Below are 18,287 nucleotides of genomic sequence, written 5' to 3' on the forward strand. Positions count from 1 at the left end.
CTAAATTGTTGTTAAATCATATGATTTTTATATATTAAAGTCGTACGTATTGATATTTTGAAAGAAAAATAATTGAAACACTGAATTCGTATTGAAGTCGTTGAAGACACGTTAAATAAAATTACAACTAACCATGAATTAATGGATGAAAATAAAATGTTTTCTTAAATTAATAATTGACTAATATTATGATTCAAAGACGAAAATAGTTGTTCTCAAACATAACCTTAATAAGTAGTCAATTGCAAAAATAATCCAACAGTTTGCTATAAAAAGCCATCTTAAGTAGTCAATTGCAAAAATAATCCAACAGTTTGCTATAAAAAGCCATCAAAAGTTGGAGCATTTCAACAAGCAAGTGAAACAAATCCAGAAAATAAAGAGTCACAAAATGTCTCATAAACATTTGGTTATTCTTCTTCTTGGAGTGATTCTTCTTAGCACCCAAGTGATTGCCCGGCCTTATTACTTGTCGGAGAACCACCACAGACTGACTCCCTCCGCCACCGTCCCATCGGCAGTCGGGGAATCTTTGCAAAAACTCCCACCATGGTTGAAGAAAATTTTTCCCAAAAAGCCTCCCAAAATCCCAAAAATCAACTTGCCACCTCCACCGCCGCCGCGACGCAGACTGAAACCGCCTTCTTCCAACTGATCAATGCTAAAAAGTTGTAGTGATTTGAAGGTGTTTAATAAATCAGCACCGCACCATCACTGTGGTGTGTGCTCTCTCTCAACTCTCAAGCTTAATTAGATGAATGATTATTGGAAGTTTATTTTTAAGTAATATGTTTTTCTAATATTAGTACAATCTAATTAAGTACATGTCTCATGTACTGTGGGACCATTTCTCTCTTTTTCAAATAATAAATGGAAGGCAAGTGCTTGAGTAGTCAATCTCAAAGATGGTGTGTTGTCGTCCTTTGTTATATAATATAAATTGAAAGAATATGATTGTACTGTTTATGATTTGATGAACTTATTTATAAATATATCAAAATTTAGACTTATATACACAACTTTCTCATTTAAGTAATATCAGAATATAATATATTAAGGGGAAAAATGAAACTAATAGCATAGTTATGAGTACTAACATGTTGTTTGTCATTGGAGAGAGTGTCATCTTCGCAAAGTGACAAATTATTTCCATGCAATTTGAATCATTTGCCCAAGTGGACCACAGTAACAGTTTTGATCCCGTGACAGACTCCAATCATAATTCATAACAATATGTTTTTTAATTAGCAATCAAAAATCATATAAGGAAAATTTGTCAACCATATTTGAAAAATAGTCTTTCCACCCCAACCTAGGTAAAAAAATTTAGACTGGCTAATCGTTAAAGATCTAAACATTCCATTGCAAATTTAGAGGTGGTGTGACCCACTGATAGCCTTATGATTATCGCCTGATGACCCTTCGGTAGCTCTATGATTATCGTCTAATATCACTAATTTTGGCATATTTGCAATATGCAAAAAATTGATGTCTTGAATTGTTTTTTTAAAATGTTTTTATCATTTGATTCAATTTTTAGTGTGTTTCAACGGATAACATATATTTTAAGTAGTTAGAAGAAATATTTATATTGTTACACAATTTTTATTGAATTGTTTTCAAATATATAAAAGTGAAAACTAAAATATAAGTCTATCACTGATAGACTATGTTGCAAATATTGGTCTATCATTGATATACTATTTGAAGTCTATCAGCGATACAAGTCTATCAGTGATAGTTTTGTTGTATTTGCAATTTTCAATTTTCCTAAAATTTAAGGTTTGAATTCAAAATCATTTATTAAACCTAATAATTCATTGAATAAAAATGGTATTTTTATATTTATTATTAGTTAATACAATTTCCAAATAAAGTACACAAAATTGGCTAAGCAGCCATGTTCTAATTGGATAAGTAGTATGACTTCTAATGAAGTTGATTGTAGGTTTGAGTCCCACTCGACCTGCTTCCTTTTTGTTTCCTATCACTCACATTCGTCAATCAAGCTGGATTTTGTGTCATTTGTGTTGGAAAAAATCTAGAAACCCCCCCCCCCCCCCCCCCCCCCCCCTCCCCTCATTTTTTAATTAAATTTCTCCGATTTTCAATTTTTATTCAAACAATATTTTTGATAAGTCACTGTCAAAAATTAAAAAAACAAGGAAAAACAATTTAAAAAAAAAAAGGGAAAAAGGAAGCACGCCCAGTGGGACTCGAACCCACAATCGCCTGATTAGAAGTCAGACGCCTTATCCATTAGGCCATGGGCGCTGATTTGATAACAGGTAAACAAAATAATGTATCTATCTACTCTTCAAACGTTTCATAATTGTCAAACCAATGTTGTGTAAATTAACTGTAAGATATTTTAGAATGCAAAAAATTATTGGAATTTATGCATGAATGAGTAACATATTCATCTAACACATATCTTCATTCTCACATGTCTAAATAAATATTGTTACAGATAATTAATTATGGGTGTGTGTTATAGGTTGAAATCATGTTATCAATAATTATGAGTCACTTGCTATTAAAGCTCAAGTTCATAACGAAAAAGCAAAACCTGATATCTCAAAAAGTAGTACTTTATTCCCCTTTGGATGTGTCATTTCCAAAAGAATATATATACATACATATATAATTTTATATATAAATGCTTGCAACCAGGCTTTCAAATTGTAGTTGTGGTAAAGTAGTTAATAACTTTTCCCACATATGTGCATTGTTGATATCCAGTCGAATGGGTTTGGACATGAAAATAAACAACTTTTTACCGTCTCTGTGTGTGTATATATATATAATTTAGTTTTGAGAAGAAATATACAAAATTTCTCTCGTTTTCCTTCTCATTATTTTTTTTAGCCTACTTAATTCTAAGTTGTTTATTGTTTAATTTTAGTATGTATTTTTTTACAAACGCATGTAACGGATGAGTGTTGTGTTAAAGTTGGGATCAACCAACTTTTTATGTTTTAGTATCCACTTTGTAATATTTTTTTTCTTGCAAGTGACAGAAACTTGTTTGGTCCCCTTAGAAAGATGACGATCGATCTTTTCCATGACAGACAACATGTTGATAGTCAATGTGCTATTAATATGATTATTTCATGATTGTGATCCCCTGTTAAATCACATTCATTATTATTTTGTTAGGATCACATTAGTAGCACAAAAGTAAATATAATTCAACATTAATTTAGCCTGTTGCGCTAAAAAAAACTTATATAATGGATCATTAGTATTTTATTAGAATATTTTGACGAATATAAAATTAATTTTATTTTTATTTGAAAAAAGATAAAATATCTTTCTTATATTTATTATCATTTATCAATCTCTTTTAACAGGGAGTTAAAGATTGATCTTCCTTAAATATCTAGTTTAAAGAGAAAGATATTCTTCGTATTTAGAAATATTTTACTGTAAAGTTCTTCTTTTTTGGCTATTTAAAAAGTAGAAGTTCTCTAAACGTAAAATTTATTCTTCACGGCTGTTGTTCAAAAGTTTATATTTTTTTGTGAAGAATCTGTACGAAGATAAACCGGTTACCTACAGATTATTGAAGATCGTCAAGAGATTTGAGAGAGTATCAATTGATAAGAAATATAAATGAAAGCTGAGATAATTATATTGTGGTCAATGAATTCAAGGAGAGCCTAAATTCGTCTTCGAGGAGATTCAAATTTACCGTTAGCTTTTCGAGGAGATTCAAGTTTACCGTTAGGGGGAGCTTAAGTTTATACGGTTAAGTTATGGTGATAACTTGTTAATATAACTTTCGTTAAGTTACAAACTTTTGAATTTCAGTAATACTTCTTACCTGAGCAAAGAAGCTTCTTAGATGTAAGTCATACTTTGCCGAACTAGGTTACCAAAGCCTTCTGTATTATCTGTTCGTTTTGTTACGTTTGTTCGTTTTTTTATGTTAGCTATTTCCTGAAGTTAATAATGTTAGTCATAGATGAAGGATATTATTTATCATCTCACATATTTTTCATATTCAAAATGAAAATCATTGAAATAGAAAAGTTAGCTTACTTCAGTAGAAATCTATAATCAATTCCTTTTAAGTTGTAGAATTATTTTTTCTCGAAATAAAAGTCTAACTTATTAAGGTAAAAGAAGAGACAAATATTTTATTATATGCTCTCAAAATTACAAAATAGTTATAAAGTACGTATACTAAATGTAGAACTCGAACAACATTTATGTATTGCCAATAATAATTCTTAAAACAATATTAAAATTTTTATAAAAAGTACAAGAAAAAACCACATTATTTCATAAAAATAAACTTCCAAAAATTATCTATCTTAAGCTTGAGAGAAGCACACACATAGTTATGGTGGTGCTGGTCTATTGAACACACTTATGGCATTCAGTTCGAAGAAGGTGGTCTCCAACTGCGTACTGGTCGAGGTGGCGGTGGCGGTGGCGATGGTGGTGGCGATTTGACTTTTGGGAATTTGGGAGATTTTTTGGGAGATTTTTTGGGAGATTTTTTGTGAAAATGTTTCTTAAAAAAGGGTATGACTACTTTCCAATATGCGGCTGAGACGGTGGCGGAGGGAGTGAGTTTGTGGTGGTTCTCCGACAGGTAATAAGGTCGAGCAACAACTTGGGTGCTAAGAAGAATCACTCCAAGAAGAAGAAGAATAACCAAATACTTCTGAGACATTTTTGTGCCTTTTTTTCTCTTTTTGTTTTGAGATTCTCAAACTTAGGTGGCATTTTATAGCAACGATTTACATTATTTTTGCAATTGACTACTTATTAAGGTTATTTTTGCAAAGAAGTAATCTTTTGGTCCTAAAATCATAACATAGTCCATGATTATTTTTTAAATATAATTTCCTACGTAATCGCATATCATGATTGTTTAGAAAAAGAATTACACGAAGAATTTTTTCCATCGTTAAAAAGAACTACATGAACATGTATAATTTCTGACACAATCGTGTATCATTTCTTACACAATTGATACACGTTTGTGTTTTATGATTGTTTAGAAAAAGAATTACATGAACCATTTTTTTCATCATTAAAAGGAACTGCAAGATCGTGTATCATTTCCTACGCAAATACAATCGTGTGTCATGATTGTTTACAAGAAGAATTACATGAACCATTTTTTCTATTATTAAGAAGAACTACACGATTGTGTATCATTTTCTACGCATACGATTGTGTATAATTTCCTAGATGATCATGTATCATGAATTGTTTACAAAAAGAATTATACGAATCATTTTTTCTATCGCTAAAAAGAACTATATGATCATATATCATTTTTTACACGACTGCGTATTATGTTCGTGTATCATGATTGTTTAGAAGAAAAATTACACATGCATATGTGGTAAAGTGTTGATACTAGCTACATGAACCAGTAGTGGTAATTGAATGAATGAATTCTATAATATCTCAAGTATAAAATAATCAAACTTGTGAATCATTTGTGTGTTTCAATCTTTTTTTACTCATCTCCATCAATATATTGGACATTCAAGTATTTCTTCTTATGATTCATTGTTCACATGTCTTGCTTCTATTTAATGTAGAGTAAGTTAGCATTTGGGTTTTTTATTATTGTAGCTAGTCGATTATTTATTTATGTATTTACCAAAAGTAATAATAATTAATAAAGAAAACTACAGCTCTAAGGTGATTTAGGGAAAATCATCATTGTATGAGTGCAAGATCAATTCCGTTAATAAAACAAGTTTACTCTGCTTACGTTATAAACAAACAAAATTGATATTGAAAATATTTATAAATATAGTAAAATTTTAGAATATATCACTCGTAGATACTAACAAATTTGAATGATGTATGATAGTACTAATAAAGACTAAAATGATAATTTTTTAAATTTTATTATATTTAAAAACAACTATGGAAAAGTATTTATATTAATTGAATATAATATATTTACGGGAAATAATGAAATTGACAACCAAGTTTGACCGGTTCAATCTACCTTCAAGTGACAAATTCTCACTTTAATTTCAATATCTTCAATAACATTTGCAAGTAGCCAAAGTCAAATTTCATTTATTGGCTATCAAAACTAGAAGAAACTTCTTATCATTAAATATATATTCTCTATTGTAAATACATACTAATTAAGAATTATTATTCATTTTAAAATGACCGTTGATACATTATTATTCATTGAATTATAATAGAATTGATTTAAAGAACTACTAATTGGCATGGCTTAATCTAATCAAATGAATACTTTATTACATATACTTACCTTTTATATTCATGGTTTATTAGCAACCACTAAAAATATATATCTTATACTCAATTGGACTATATATATACACATATGTTTAATTTTATTTCTTTATTAATGCGAAAGAAATTAGGAATTTGAACACTTTAAATATATATATTATTTGAAAGAAAAAATCATAATTATAACGATTCAGAACAACTATTCCATTGCAAATCAAATCACTTAAATCTGCACGCTTCATTTTTTAAAAAAAATCTCCACGCTTCATTTTCCTTTGCCAAGATCTAAAGGCCCAAATTGAATTTAGATTTCACTAACTTTTTCATTTTTCAACCAATAATTTTTAATATTTGCAATCCTGCATAACTCAATAAGCCACCATTGTTGCTTCTCCCCAAGCTTTCATTTTTTTCTTCTATCTTCTTCTTCAAAGAGATATATTCTATGTTGGATGACTTATTTGCTGTGATTTATTTTTTGAGTGTGTTATTTAATTCTTCCAAACCTATTGTCAGGGGATACTCTTGAAGCCATAACAAAAGTGTTGTAAAGGCTAGAACCTCGAAGTGGAAAGGATCAAATTTGTTCTTGGGCACGAAAAAAGAATAATGGTGTGGTGGATTGACTCTAACTCATGAATAGAGTTAAGTTTGTAGTGACATATATCCAAAAGGAACTTGAAAAGTGGATCATATAGATGGATTTTGTACCAAAAACGCTACAAAGATAGCTATTTAATTTTACAAAGTAATTTGTTTATATACTTCGTTACATATAAAATTATTCATTTAGCCCTTGTGTACTTGTCATCTAATCTACACTTTGTAATTGATTTTTAAAAGAACATTACACTACTACAAAATTGGCAATACTTGACACTTTTTACCTATCAAGTATTTGTTTACATGACACTTTTAAATGCGTCAAGTAATCTAATGTTAAGAATAAGAGAAGTTTACTTGACAGTTTTTAAGCGTCAAGTACAATTATACTTGACAGATAAAAAGTGTCAATTGTATGAGATTACTTTAAACTTTTTACATGTCAAGAATAAGAAGGTTATTTGTTTGACAGCTTTTATGCGTCAAGTAAATTTATATTTGCCAGTTTATAAACGTCAAAAATTTATTTATTCTTGACACGTTTTGTATGACAATATTTTTTTTCTTTTAAATAAAAAATTGTACAATTTGAAATATTCATATTATTATATTACACCTGTTTTGAAGTCCATTCACACACATATAAGTAGAGTCTTTGAGATTACACAAAGTTGCTAAACTACGCATATTAATTAAACAATTGAATCAACCCAAACTTTCCATTAAAAAACTAATACTTTAACAAATTGCATATATCACTGAACCATACCTATAGTTAGTCATTACAAACTTAATTACAATAGCCCAAATTTCTACCATATGAAGATATTGTTCTACCTAGCTCTATGTCTAATATGAAAAATCTTAAAGTCTGCAAAATGTAAATATGAGAAAAAAGCTAACATTTGGTCAAAGCTCTGGATTCTTTCGTAACATGTCCACAATAAGTGTTTTCCTACATGTAGAAAAGAGCAAGAGTTTCAACATTAGATTGCACAAGACAACTAACTATGCTAAGCATCAATACATTTATTCTCAATTACATCAGTTTTTATTCACTAAAACTAAGCAAACCATATAAAGAAAGAAGTCATGGAAGGAACAAGTTATTCAAAATCACTCAAAGAATAAGCTAAGCAAAAACATAGAAAAATTAAAAGAAAAGAAAAAAAAGAACTGCTTGAAGTTCATATTTAAGTTTTTTCCTATGAGATATGGTACAGACAACTAACTAAAATGATGAAAGAAAGCAAGTCCAACATACTATTTTTTTTCCATTGCTGAAAGGTAAGCTTATTTATTCTAAGAACTCAAGAAAAGTAGGAACTCAATTTAACCCTCTTCACCAGATTCGAACATTCAAATCATGCAAATATTAATACTGTAAAATTACATCTAGACTTTAATAAATACCACAAGAAACCAAAGGTAATGATTTCATATAAGAGACATAGGGATGGGTTGGAATTTTTTTAAAAAAACGGTCAACTGTTTTCAAAACAAAGATTTAGTGAAGACATCTTCAAATAACCATACAATTACTTAACTTCCTATAGTTAGTTGTATTAATAGCACAACTCGTGTTTTTCTTTCTATAATCATGGATATATGTAAAGTTTTTTAACAACACTAAAACCATGACATTTTTTTCATATGGCACTATAGAACTAATTTGATAAACAATACAAAACAAACTCTTGGTAGAAAAAAATGTACCATACAAATTCTTGATAGTTGACTTTCTTCCATGTGTAATGGTAGGTCTTCCATTAGTGTAAACCTAAACAAAGCATGAAAGAGAAAGAACTCAATCACCAATCAAGAAAAATTATCATAAATAATAATTGAAAAAAGGTTTACAAATATTTCTAATGGATATCCTGTTTTCTAAGTCCATTAACAATGGTCCAAATTTGGTACTTCACAAAAATAATTTTTCTTGGTGGACAATGCCCATAAAGATATAACTTTTCTTGATGGATCTTGTCCATGATTTTTTTTTTCTTTTTTTGTATTTGTCTATCAACAAATCCTAAACCCATCCAGAAATTTAATATATATATATATATAAAATCAAGAAAATTCATCTCTTAATGGGTCTCGTCCATAAAAAAAATCTAACTTGTTAGACATTGTCAATCAACTAATATATTATCTTTGATGTTTATTCTCCATCGACAAATAATTTTCTTTACGCTTGTGGACCATCAATAAAACTAAGGAAACTTTGTCCATCAAGAAAATAAAAAATTCATATTTTTTTTTAGGTTTTTTCATATTTCTTCAACAAAATAAGTGAACTTTTCTTGACGTACATGACCGTTTTTATGATGTTTATGTGCATTCCTTCATTTATAGATTTTTGTGATGTCTAGGAGCAAGCCATCGACCGAACAAAAAAGTTTCAGAGAAATTGATGAGAATTCAAATATGAAGAACGTAAAAATGGGAGACTAAAAAGAACAGATCAGAAGCGTCGTTTCCAAAAAATAACAAAGTGGCATGATGATGCTAAAGAACTAGGTTTTTCATTTTTTTTTTTTTATTGCTTTGTAATTAAGTATGCTTTTGATATAAAGATGTAGGGTGTGCTTAGCAATATATAGTATATTATGGATCTTATAATTGAGGGATGAAGGAAAAAAAATGTCTTTCTCCTTTTGTATTATCTCAAAACAATAACTAATTATAATTCTTGAGAAATGTGTTAAATAATTATACTTCTTGAATACGGTAGAATATGGTAGAAGTACATAAAATAAATAAAATTAACACAAATGTCCAAATAATAATAAAGTCAATACATGTTGATGTCCAAAATTCCAATCCATTTACACATTTGATATGCAAGAGATACATGTAAAAAAAAAACCTACACACTTATCTAAAGTTTGATTGAAAAGATTGTTTCATAATCATACTATCAAATTCTTAATATATTTTAATTAACTCATTTGATTTATACACACTCGTATAAGAAATCTTGAGTAAGAGGTCTCTACAAAATAAAGCTCCAAAATGTAATTCCAAAAATCATGAGTAAAGAAACGTAACTTCATATTATTTGTATAATTAATTACTCTCTTAATTTTATTTAGTCAAATAAAATAAAAAATTGGCGTGTGTATAGTAAGTGTTATTAAGATTTTGGAAACTGTTCACAACTAAGTTTTGTTTATAATTTCATCGTATTTGATTCCCAATTCTCGAATAAATATCCAAATTGAAAATTATTCAAAATCCAAACATAAATAGAAATTATAGATATACACAAATTGGAACCAGCACAATGCCTAGCCACAAAATCTAGAAAGGTTAAACGTGTCCCAGTCTCAATTCAAAAATATCCTATGCAACTTCAAATTTGTCCTATTAAAATACTTAGTTCCATTGGATACTCCAACTAGCTGTTTAATTGGGTAGGTCTTATTAACTCATTCAGTTCCTTCCTAATTCTAATTCTACGGTTAGCTATATTTGAATCAAAGTTTAGTAAGTCAAGTGATCACTTAAAAAAGTTTTTTTTCTTGTTGCAACTTATAAATGTTATAAATGTAAATTAGGAGTAAATTTAGATATTACCTTATTTTCTTGTATTTATTCGTTAATGTACAATTAGTTGTTCAATTAAAACTTAGAGATCACTCATTTACCGAAGAATATTTATAAAATATAACCAAATTTTGTATTTTATTATTAATAAATATTATTGATGCAAATTGAAATTTTGTTAGGTTTTTTAAATTCATTGAAAATGTCCTGAAGATTTATTATGTGATATATACATTTTTTTGAAAAAACAAAAGGAAAAGATTGGAAAGAGGTTACACACGCCAAATCATTATCTACGTTAAAAGAGATACTTTGGCTATACAATACAGTACAATGGCTATACAAATATTTTTCCCAATAAATCATTGCAGCTATGAACTCGTAATGGAGGGTTATAATAATAATTAAAAAAACGGTTGTTACTAAAGCAAGCAATGAAAAATATAAGTCATTTAATATTTATAGTTGTTTTCAGTATAGTAAAATAAATCAAAGTATTTATAAAATTAAATATATTAAAATTTTAAATTCTATTAATATTTAGTAGGCACCCATAATTTTTTTTTTAATGTTGATAAGTTGCTGAAATCTTTTTATATTTATAATTATTTTAAACAATTTTATCATTTAAAATTAAAAACAATAACAGCTTTGAATTTGAAAAAAAATTACAAACATTGTAAAATATTATATTTATAAACTAATATGTTAAAAAGATTTGAATATAAAAAACTTGCCCTCAAAACACCTACCTCATTAATGGCAAAATAATAACCCCGTAAAATGCTATAAAAGGCCACAACGTATGAGGTTCCCAGTAGGAAAAACTCAAACTCCAAAAGCCACAATGTTTCTCAAATACTTCCTTCTCCTTCTTCTCGCAGTTGTGCTTCTTACCACAACACAAGCCCTGAAACACCCCTCCAACTCCAACCAAGAAGTGATTCCAACCACCGACGTCACCCACGGAAAGCTCCCGACCACCATCACCGATCCAAACGAAGAATCCAAATTCTACAGGAGGCCGTCTCCCTACAAGAAGCCTTACAAGAGGCCACCCTACAAGAGGTATCCACCCTACAAGAAACGCCCTCCATACAAGAAGTACCCACCATCTTCCCACTAAATGGCATCCAAAACCAAAGTGGAGGCCATGGACAATTAATGTATCATCTGTTTAATTTCTTTGATAAATAAGTGGTGCTACAAGCTCCAAGGGTAATACTAGGAAGTTCATGATGTTGGCCTTTTGAATTACGTAATATCTGTTAATCCAAACTTCATATGTGTGACATATGGTTTGTATTTTCTGTGTTATTGCTTCACTTATTGTGTAATAATTTAAAGTTCGAATGGATTTAATATTTTGTTTCAACTATGTTAGTCTTCTTTTTATACTCTTTAGATTTAGATATTGAAATTGTACTGATTTCAACATTCAACATGTAGGAGAGAAATTTGAACATTGAACTGTGATCTTTTTCTTAATACATATTCATCAAATTAAAATATATATGTATTTAAATTAACAATTTCATATAACTAATGTATTAGTTATTAATTAATTTTGAAACATAAAAACATTTAAGATATGTTGAATGAGAGAGCGAGATGTTTCCTTTTGAGATTAGACCGGGCTAATTAGTTATATGATAAGAATAACAATTAGGTTAACTAAAATATAGTAAATACTTATGCTAATTAAATTATATGTTTTGAGAAATTTTCACAGTTGAACTATTTATATATATCGACAAAAAGATACTCATAAACCATGATAGACTTCTTTCATAGTTTCTATTATTGATAGTATCAATATTTATAAACTTCTACTAGTTTCTATCCATCGTAGAAATTGATAGATTTCTTTTCAACCTCTATCAATCATAGATTTCAATTAGTTTCTATCACTAATTAACTTTTATATCAATGTTTATCAAAGTTTATCAATGTCAAACTTGTGTATTAATTTCTAACATTGTTAGACATTGATAAACTTCAATTAGTGTATATATGGATATAATGAAAGTAAAAGTTTTTTATATAACTGTAAACTGCTTGACCCATTTTTCTACCTTTAAAATTTCTTAATTAAAAGCATACTTTTTTGCTTTTGTTTTTTGGACAATTATTTATATTCATTTAGTAAAAAAGATAAATAACAACCAACAATAAAAAAAATCACTATTACACAATTATTTATATTCATTTAGTGTTAGAATAATATGAAAGTAGGTTTTGAAGCGTATTTTTAATCATATTTATAAAACATGTATTTAAATAAAGAAAAAAAGAAAGTTAACAATTCAAATTAGACTAACAATTGAGGAAGATTTGATTTCTTTTCCCAAAAAAGGAAGGAAAAAAAAGAAAGAAAAAAAAAAACTGTCTATTCCATCCCATCACAGATATGTGTTCTGTGGGTCTAAAATATTAATATTGTGTATTCCTCTATATAATTGTATTTTGGTTTTGTTCATAACTTCAGACTTCACTTCAGTCATGCATGACGTTACTATAAGATAAGCTCACATGCTCACATAACTCTCTCCATCACTCACCATTATCTTATTGTTCTAAAAACATACTTCCATTCTAAATATTCTAAATATAGATTTCCATTATTATGTTTAGTGTCGGCAATGTGTTACTCTCCTCCACTTCTAATTCTCTTGCCAAACGTTGTGAGGATATCAATTCTTAGTTTTCATATAATCAGAGTGTCATTTGTTGAGTTTAGTAAATTAATTATACATCGCATAATTTCTAGAGTTAGTAGAGATTTTTTTAAGATTTCTTTATTTTTTTTTCTTATTTTCTTTTATTTTTTTATTTATATTATTTACATACTATATTTTAATTATTTTAGTGCTATATTTTTTCGTTTTATGTGTTCCAATTTTGTCTCATTTTTACATCCCCTTCTTATATGAGATTTAGTTTCATTTTCTAAAACTTTTTTCAAATATATGTTATATAAATTATATTGTAAATTGATATAAATGATGTTATGTACATGGTTTATACTCTTACGTATTATAAATCGAGTCAATTTTAATCCTATTTTAATGATAGAAAAATCTCTCTAGAGGATCGTTGGGTCTACCAACTTATCTAAGTTAGTATAAGCACAATTCAACTTAATTCATAAAACATTATCGAACTTTTACAATATATCAATTAATTTTATCTTCATTTTATTTATCTTCTCATACCATATAATACTCATAATTCAAGAAAAGCACACAACACCATGAGTACATTTGATTGTAACACAACACAATGACACTCTCGATTATTCTACCAACATCGAACTTGATGAACGTAAATTTGTCGTGAACCTCGTGGCACAACACCCTAACACCGTGTCTATAAAAAGAGTGTTAGCCCTCCTAGTTATCTCTCTAGGATTGCAACTGATTCCAATGCTTTTTCGGTTTACTTTTCTTCTCTTTTTTGTCAGTGCTGGTATCAAAATTCTATCCAACTTATCGACATGTCTATTGTGGGGAAAAGATAACATTTTCTAGCCTGGATTCTAAGATTTTTTTCTGGTTCTATGTACTTGGAAAACCACAATATTGTAATTAATGAACTGAATTTTTTCTTCATAGTATTATCATAGGCTTGATGAGATTGTATGATATTGCTGTCTAATTCGTGATACTTGATTATATAATATTAATTCATAGGAATGAATATGTTAGGTTAACTTAGACAATCAAATAAAATAAATATTATCCTAACCAATCTAACACTAAATCCAATAAATATTTTATTTAAGATATTAGAGAATTAGATATTCACTTAAACAATAATTTAAATCTTAACGCGATTTGGAACGAATCTAAATTAGTATGTTACTCCAATTTGATTTAAACTGATTAGTATATTAGGACAAGTTAATTTGCGTTTTAATTATTAGTTTGGTTAGTTGTAAGCACTTACATAAGTTCATTTTATTTAGTTTTTTTTTTCGAGTAACATTTTTTCTCATATGAACAATTTTTAAAAATATTTTAATTACTTAAACAACAAGTTTGTTTTTAATGTGAGATATTTTAATTACTTCATCAACAAAAGTATTTGTTTAAATTTCTTTTAAATCAAAATCAATTCTCGTATAAAGTTCACCAAACTCTATCGATATATAGGATTTTTCACTCTCTATGATAGATCATCCAAGTAGACGCATCCAAGAAAAAAACTGTAGCAGAATTTTGATTGAAACCTTTACGTTCAAGTAAATACTTGCATGAAGATTATATTACCTGCCATAAAAATGGATATAAGAGATTAAAGACAACTCTAATAATTGAAAGCTTCAGTTATCTACCTATATCTAAAATTTTCAATTTATCGAAAGATTAAAGTTGCAAAATAGAACTATAGCACATTATCTTTGTTTTTCTTTAAAAACTATGTTCTCTATTCGTACTAATTTTGTCTTCTTTATAATGAATGAAAACACACTATTTATGTTCAAAAGATTTGTCATTCATAAAATGTTTAAATTCTGTTTTTATTTCTAAACTTTGTATCTTTCTATCTTGATCTATAAATTTTATAAATATCTATTTTAATCTTTAAGTTTTTTTTACGTTGGTATGTATCATTGGGATCTTATTAACTTTTTAACATATGACATATATCAAGATGATATAGATTTAGTATATTACTTAAATTACAAAAAAAAAATTACTAATTTATTGTATAAAACTTGTATGTCAACTAAAAAACCTATTTATAATATACTAAGAAAAATTAAAATGGTTGTATTTGATAAAATTAGACAAAACAACTTGAATATAATCAATAATATCACATTATCTTATATTTGCACCTAGTTCAAAATATCAGTCTATAAAGTATTCAAGTTCCACGAAGACAATATATTAAAAATAGCTAAACCCTACACCTATTCAAAAATGAAAAAAAAAGTAACAAATATAAGCAATAGACTCAAGAAAAAAGTTTAATAAACGTAAGTAAAAAGCTCAATATATTAAAAAACCATATCTTCTTTAGGTAGAAATATACTTGCGCAAAATATATATTTGTCAGTTTAGAATTATTGTGTAATCAAACCAATTCAACTATTAAAGAAAAATTGGTTTAGCTCCTTTTTAAAACTAATCTGCTATTATTATCAATGAGGAGGTCAAGAAGTTATTCATTATTAATGAAGCTTTCACTAAATAATCAAACATAAAAGTAAATCTAAGAGTGAAATTAATTAGAATCTAAATAAGACTTAAATTGAAAGAAAAAAAAAAAGAAGTTGATTCTAATGATTGTCATCTTAATGGGAGAAAATGGTAGGCATAATTAGGAAAAATTAGCAATAAAAAAAAAAAGTGCACAAAATTATAGCAAAAACAGTGAATTAGTGCAAAAATAAAGAGTAAAATGCCAAAAATTGACCAATTCAAAATTGAGAGAGAGAAATGAGGACACCAACCTTGATGGGTATTGGATTTCAACTTTTCAAGGAAAAATCCAGCCTTAACATTATTCCAATCTTCGTATGAGATGGATTAAGAAAAGGAGTTTGGAAAGAAACAAGTAAAATAAATTAAAACATCAACTAACATGGAACTACCACAATACTATTATGACAAAGATATGAAATGAAACTTTAACACAATTTTATAGAGAATTTAATGATTTTGGGTAAATAATTTTAATTTTCTTTTTTCTTTTTTTGCTATTTAGACAAGTTCTCGTGAATTAAAAACCAAAGTACAAGAAAGAAAGAAGAAAACTTGAATAAATAAGGTGTGAATTCAACTCAATCATAACTTATTCATTTCCACCAAAAATAGTCATTCTTATTTATAAAAATAGTAAACTCTAAAAGAAGTGTTCCAAAAATTATTTAAATAGATTATCAAACATTTCAATTTTTTGTAAGTAACAAACTTAAAATGTTAAACCAAACCCACCCATAACTCACTCCATAATAAATTAAGAAAAGAATTATATTCTAATATTACCATGTTCTAAAACCCTTTTATCTTTTATCTTTTCTTTCTTTTTTTTTAATTTAAAACGGTGGAAATTTAAATATTGAAGTTCATGAATTAACCAATTTTTGTAGGTTCACACTCTAAACTCCAATTGCTTAAGAAAAAAAACAAATTTTAGTTTTTGGTTCTTGGTCTAGTTTTTCTTTGGTCTTTAAAATCCAGATATTACAATGTCATCCTAAGTCTTGAGTTTATTTTGAGTCCATTTCATAATCTTTATAATTTATCCTTTAAATTTGAGAGCTTCTTGTTAATTTAAGTTTATAACAATAAAATATTTATTTCAATATTTAGAATTAATTCAAATATTAATTAATTGAGAATTTAAACTAATATATTTTTTTAGTTAACTAAAGATTTGAACTACTTCTTACTTTCTAATCAAATACATATTAACTAGCTTACATCCAATGTTAAGTGTTATCATTTTCTTACCATAATTTGCATAGTTAGATTTCAAATTAAAAGTGTTGAGTAAGAAATTTCGGCCAATTAAATTCTGCCACATCATCGCAACAAATATTCAATAATTATATTTTATTGGATTTTGATAATTAAGTTTAATCCAACCCAATTCAAGTCCAATAAACAGATTAGCCAAGTCCAAGCTTAACAAGCAGATGGGCTCAAGCCCAAGTCCAAACCCAATAAGGAAAATGGACCCAAGCGTAAGCCCAACAGGTAAATTGGTCAAAGTCCAAACCCAACAAGCAAATGGGCCAAAGCCCACCTAAAGCCCACAAAATTTCTCTATAAATAGAGACATTTGTCATTCATTTGAGAAGTTCTTTTTTTGAATGAAGAATTGAAGCTCTGAAGTACTGAAGAATTGAAGATTCAAACTTCTATAAAGCTTTCAAGACGTGCAAGTTCTTATCAACTTCGAGATCATCATCTTCTGAAAGATTGAAGACTTGGAAGATCAAACTTTTCTTGAATTCCAGAAGACTGAAACTCAAATAGACTTGCAACTACAACATCCTAAAGACCGAAGATAAAAAAATTCTAAGTTTTTAACTTGTATTCGAGAGAAAGCATCAAATGAGCAAATACTAGAGATTGTATTCACAATATTCATCAATATGCAAATTTCAATTCCACGAAATACATTTCTTCGAAATGTCGTGTGAACAAAAAGTAAATAGCACGTTTTTAAAGACTACTTATTTTGTATTTTCAAAATTTAGGTTGATTCTTTAAAATAGTAGTAAAAAGTAGATAAGAAATAAACAAATTTAGGTGCTCCAAAAAAAAAAGGAAATTTAATTTGAAAAAACTAAAGTAAGAAAATTAAATAACACTAAAGAGGCTTAATTTTCTAATTCTAATGTTACCATACGAAACATTAGGGGGAGAGAAAATGTTAGGGGAAAGGGTTATGTAACCCTTCCCCAATTTTCTCAATCCTTCCTTAACTTCCTTATTCATTTTTTATTCCTTACTCAATCCTTCCTCCTTCCTTCCTTCTTCCTTCTTCCTTATTCCTTATTCCTTATTCCTTATTCCTTATTCCTTCCTCAATTTATCATAATTAATCCATTTAAGTTTATATATTATTTAATCCATTTTTTTCGTTTATAAATTTTATGATTGTGAGTTCGGTTAATTTTAATCTTATTATTTAAAAAACACAACAATTTAATCACACAAATTATGTAAAAAAGCTTGAAAATAGATGTCATATTTAAAGAAATTATTACAAATTGTTTTACCAAAACTATGACAATTTAGTAAATTAAATATACAAAATTTTTGTATTAGATTTAGAATATGAATTTTTTATTAAAAAAATTAATAATTTAATTGTACCTATCGATTACGTAAAAAAGGTTGAAAATGAATGTCGTATTTCAA

The 18,287-nt window shown here is 27.7% G+C and overlaps 1 protein-coding gene and 1 non-coding gene across 2 annotated transcripts; one reads left to right on the top strand and one right to left on the bottom strand.

The window, feature by feature from the left end:
* Positions 1-2,201: 2,201 nt before the first annotated feature.
* Positions 2,202-2,274, bottom strand: TRNAR-UCU. The gene has a single exon. It is a non-coding gene; the product is annotated as a tRNA-Arg (tRNA).
* Positions 2,275-11,194: 8,920 nt separating this feature from the next.
* On the top strand, positions 11,195-11,780 carry LOC101203749 (repetitive proline-rich cell wall protein 3). Its single transcript, XM_004147096.3, has one exon. The coding sequence runs from the start codon at positions 11,210-11,212 to the stop codon at positions 11,528-11,530; it is 321 nt and encodes a 106-aa protein (XP_004147144.2). The 5' UTR covers positions 11,195-11,209; the 3' UTR covers positions 11,531-11,780.
* The last annotated feature ends 6,507 nt before the right edge of the window (positions 11,781-18,287 follow it).

Source organism: Cucumis sativus, chromosome 2, assembly GCF_000004075.3.
Source record: "Cucumis sativus cultivar 9930 chromosome 2, Cucumber_9930_V3, whole genome shotgun sequence".
Taxonomy (NCBI): Eukaryota; Viridiplantae; Streptophyta; class Magnoliopsida; order Cucurbitales; family Cucurbitaceae; genus Cucumis; species Cucumis sativus.